Raw genomic sequence first — 4,583 nt, 5'->3', positions numbered from 1 at the left:
CGTTGAATTTCTACAGGCTGTAGATACCTGGAAAAGCTCGATTTCCCGCCATGGAAAATAAAAAAAGTCTTGATTTGGGGTGCTGGCGCTTCGCCTGCAACAGGAACCGTGGCTAGTTTGCATGCTGATCCTCGACGTAGATCTGCAACAGCAAGGAATGACCGTGGAGCATGCCATCAAGGTCGCTTGGAGTTGACCTGCGTGCGGCCTAGACTGGTTGCATGGGGTGCGGCAATGGCCCAGACAGATCCTGCCGGCAATTCTTTCGGAAAAATATCGAAGAATTGAAAGAGCGGAAATTGCCGGCAAAATCGGAGCTAAATATCGAGATGGTGGGTAAAATCGATGCCTGATACCTAGCTTTCCTTGTTTCTTACCCGTCGTTCTACAACTAACTGGCTAACAGCTCTAGCACATCTTGGATGCGCACTCCAACAGCCTTCCAACTTGGAAGGTTCTACGTTATAGATATAAAGGAGGAAAAGGTGAGGGCAACTAAGATAAGCACGACCTGAAAGTCTCAGCTGTGAAGGACGTTAGGGGATGTTCATGCATGTCGATGACGATACTGGCAGCAGGACCATTGGACAATACGGTCAAACCACGATTCCAGAACGCAAAGCAACATTCCACACAACCTGTGTGGCTCAAAAAATGCGAAGATCAATAAATGGGGAAGCTATGCGAACAAGAATCATGAAAAACCGAACGCATCAGTAAAACAGCACTGTACTTCGACTATGAAAATTTACAGTCAGTTTCAAAAAGAAATGCAATCCCAGGGAGCGCTCGCCGAGTTTACGGTTTTACCGTAGGAGCTGCCAGAAAAACTCGTTCTGAAATCGAGGAAATATTGTGCGGCAAGTACGAAAAATCAGCGCGCCACGCGAGTTTGCATAAGACGTGCAAGGCACGTTGTGCACTTTCTCTTGTTTCATTTATCAAATTTTGGTAAACATTCTGATTGCTCTATTATCTTCTACCATGCCTCGTCTTGGAGAGGGAGAAAAGTCGATAGTTCGCAATGTTTACGCCTTCTTTCAGTTGGAGAAGTCAGGTGGTCGTCGTGATCGTGGTGCTGCAAAATCACTGGCCGTCCGAACAGCCATGGCGTGCAAGATTACAACGTCGACTGTCAACAATCTTCGTCGAGTATCTGGTACGAAGCAGGGTAAAGCTACGAAGCGTGGCCGCCCTAAAGTTGTTGTGGACGAGTTCACGAGAAGCGTCATCCAGGGGAAAGTCCATGTATTCTACTCCAGGCGCGATCACCCCACTGTGGACAAAGTGCTTGCTCTGTGCAAGGAAGACGAAGACTTTCCAAAAATGTCACGGACGACATTCTGGAGAGTTCTGAAGTCGATAGGCTTTCACTATGTGCAGACGAAGGGGAACACTCAGATAATGATGGAGCGGACTGATATTGTTGCTTGGCGTCATCGCTTCCTGCGTCGGATCAGGGAAATTCGTCGGGGAGGCAGACCAATTGTTTACCTGGATGAAACCTGGATCAATGCCCATCATACTGTTTCTAGGAAATGGTGAGTCTTCCCAAATTTATAAAATCATGGCACTGATGTAGTGTTTGTAACAGTGTAATTTGTTATTGCTGTATGTATCTTTGGATATAAGTGGTGATGAGAACTATTGAAGATGGTTTCGTTTTATAGGTGTTGCATGTATGTTTTCAGTAGTAGATATTTTCTTAATATGTTCTGGTTATGTAAGAAGTTACACGTATTAAAATGTTACTGAGAGAACATTTGTGTTGTACAATTTACTGTAGGTATCTGAAAGGTGCAGGAGGTTACAAGCAACCCCATGAAGCTCCGTCTGGGAAGGGCAAGTGTCTCATTATCTTGCAGGCTGGTTGGAAAGGTGGCTTTCTACCAGGGTACTGCCTTCGATTCAACAACATCTATCGGTAGGTGAGCCAACTGTTCCGTTCTTTTTTGTTGTGTTTGTTACATGTGTGCGTTGCATTTCAAAATTATTTTAGGGAAAACTGCCGATTGCAATTTCCATTTATCATAATAGTGGTTTTGTTTCAGCATTGGAGCCTTTTCTTACAAAAATAGGGCCATAGTGTTTGATTAGTGTTTTTGTTTTGTTTTTTGTCCATCTTCATTGTTCTACTGCAGGTGCGGTCATTGTCATGGACAATGCACCCTACCATACGGCGAAGACGCAGGCATCCAAGTGCCCCACCACATCGTGGTGGAAAGCGGAGATCCAAGAGTGGTTGAGCCAGCGTGCTTTCCATTGGACTCCGGACATGGTAAAGAAGGAGCTTCTTGATTTAGTTATGTTGAATAAGCCTAGTCCAAAATATGTGTGCGATGAGGAAGCTGAAAAGCAAGGGATTGAAGTCCTTCGCCTTCCTCCTTATCATTGCATTTTCAATCCTATTGAGTTGGTATGGGCACGGCTTAAGACGAAAGTAGCCAATATCAACTCTACGTACAAGATAGGTGACGTACAGGAGCATGTTCATAGTGTGTTTGCAAGTCTGAAACCTGAATTGTGGTCGAGTTGTTGTACACATTGCGACAAACTTGTTGATCAAGCATGGGTTAATGACGGTTTGCAAGATGAGATGATAGATCAGATCATCATTGAACCAGGTGATAGTGACGACGGTGATTAGGACGAAGACCTTGTACATGAACATAACGACGATGATGATGATGCTAATGATGATGCAGGTAATTAAATTTTGTGGTTCTTTTTCCTGTTCTGTGCTTGAGTTTTTGTGATTTTACAAGTATTCATCCCAAGTGGTGATGGGTTTTCACCACAATTCAACCGGCGGTCCTGAGGTCCCTTGCGTGAGGAACTCCTGCCATTTTCCTAATCAACATTCCAATCACCTCTATCTTCTGGAAGAACGCTCTCTCAACTCACTGTTAATCCCTTATTACAAAGGATATCAGTGTGGACAGTGGCATATACCATAAAACAGCATACATGATCTTACGGCACTTCTTTCTTGCAATATGATGATTTCTTTTGACCTTTATGACAACCCCATTTCATTATTGTTATTACTATTGCCAGGTCTCATTGTTCTCCTACTTTAGTATCAATGTACGCATGTCCTTATACCACTTTCAAACCAGTTTTAAACAACTGGAAACCGAGCACGAGACGTGTGTATGTGGCTGTGCGTGTGTTTATGTGTTCATGGACAAGGAAGCAAGATTGTGGGTCGGTGGCTATGACAGACGGATTATATTGAGTCCCACTCTACTGTACTTTGGTCTTATCTATGATAGTATTGTGCGTCACAAGACATCTCGGATCTCCATACAGTAATTTTTATGCTGGTATGGTCACGGTCACGGTACTTCTCCTCTGGGCTTTTATAGTGCCACAAAATCAATGGAAAAAGAAAAAGAAATACAATTGAAGATAGGCTGGGGTTTGAACCCACAACTTCATGGTCCACAGACAGCAAAACAATAGAAAAAAAGGTCATGAGTTGAAGATAGGCTGGGGTTTGAAACTGGAACTTTATGGTCGGCATACAGCATGCATAACCACAAGGCCAAGAAGACAAACGTAAATCGCGGGTTTTTGATAAAAATCGCTACTGGCTTCCTGGGCAAAGTCTAAACCATTGGAAAAGGCCTGAAACCTGGCCGAAATTCTAACTCCTTAACGGTCCAATTGTTCCGAAACCTTCACAGAACAATTTGCCGTGCCTAGGCCTCAGCGGCTAATGCTAGTTTTTTGGTTGCTAATGCTAGGTTGAGTGCTCGTTTGCAGCATTAATGCTAGTTTCAGCACCAATAAAAAGGAAAGAAAATGGTTTACAGAAATACTTTTTCGGATGGTATTGTGTCTAATTTCATTGTAGACACGATCAGATGAAACAGGGCACCATGGTAAATTAAAGATAGAAATGCGATACTAGTAGTCGATACACGGTGGACAATGTCTGGCAACTATCTTCGTGTCCCATTACGGCTTGGGAACTCACAGCTCATGGCCGAGCCGACCACGGTTGTACTGGAGCATGAGCTCCACTTCCAGGTGGTCTGTCAGTGTTGAGGCTTGCTAAGGGTGCACCCTTTGGGGTTTTCTTGAAATAAACTTTTTTGAATTTTTCCACTCGACCATGCTGAAATACGGCCAGAGTCATACCTGCGCAGGAAAGCTCGGCCCTTTCGCGACGTCTCCTCAGCAATTTCTACTCCAACACTACTCCCAAGGCCGCAGAACAAAGTGTAGTGTTGACTCTGACAAGGAAAAGCAGCGGTGATCACTTGTCACTCCAAACGACAAGGTTCTCCTTGCGCCACCAATAATTTTTTGTGCGACTGTCGATGCAAAAGTTACTGAAGGCTAGGCCTGAGCGCAGTTTTTGAATCTTATTGCAAGATGCACGGTGTAATCACGTGCTTTGTGACGCAAGAATGCCAAGTCGCGTGGATCACGGCATGTGTGTAGCGTAGGTTTGGCGCTTCCAAATAGGCGCCCTTACTCGCCTTAGCATTGAGACGATAACGCTAGCGGAAACGGTATTTTGACTGTGGCCGGGCCAAGAGTGCCCATTTTGTTACTGTATGGCATATATGTAC

General features: G+C 44.4%; 1 protein-coding gene across 1 annotated transcript; it reads left to right on the top strand.

Annotated features, from left to right (window-relative positions):
- The first annotated feature begins 984 nt into the window (after window positions 1–984).
- Window positions 985–2,647, top strand: LOC135827258 (uncharacterized). The gene is made up of 3 exons (XM_065339786.1): window positions 985–1,541; window positions 1,787–1,869; window positions 2,142–2,647. The coding sequence occupies exons 1-3, from the start codon at window positions 985–987 to the stop codon at window positions 2,645–2,647; spliced, it is 1,146 nt and encodes a 381-aa protein (XP_065195858.1).
- Window positions 2,648–4,583: the final 1,936 nt, after the last annotated feature.

The sequence above is a fragment of the Sycon ciliatum genome, chromosome 11 (assembly GCF_964019385.1).
Source record: "Sycon ciliatum chromosome 11, ocSycCili1.1, whole genome shotgun sequence".
NCBI classification, from domain to species: domain Eukaryota; kingdom Metazoa; phylum Porifera; class Calcarea; order Leucosolenida; family Sycettidae; genus Sycon; species Sycon ciliatum.
The sequence above is the reverse complement of the archived record's forward strand: the minus strand, read 5'-3'. Positions and strand labels throughout refer to the sequence as shown.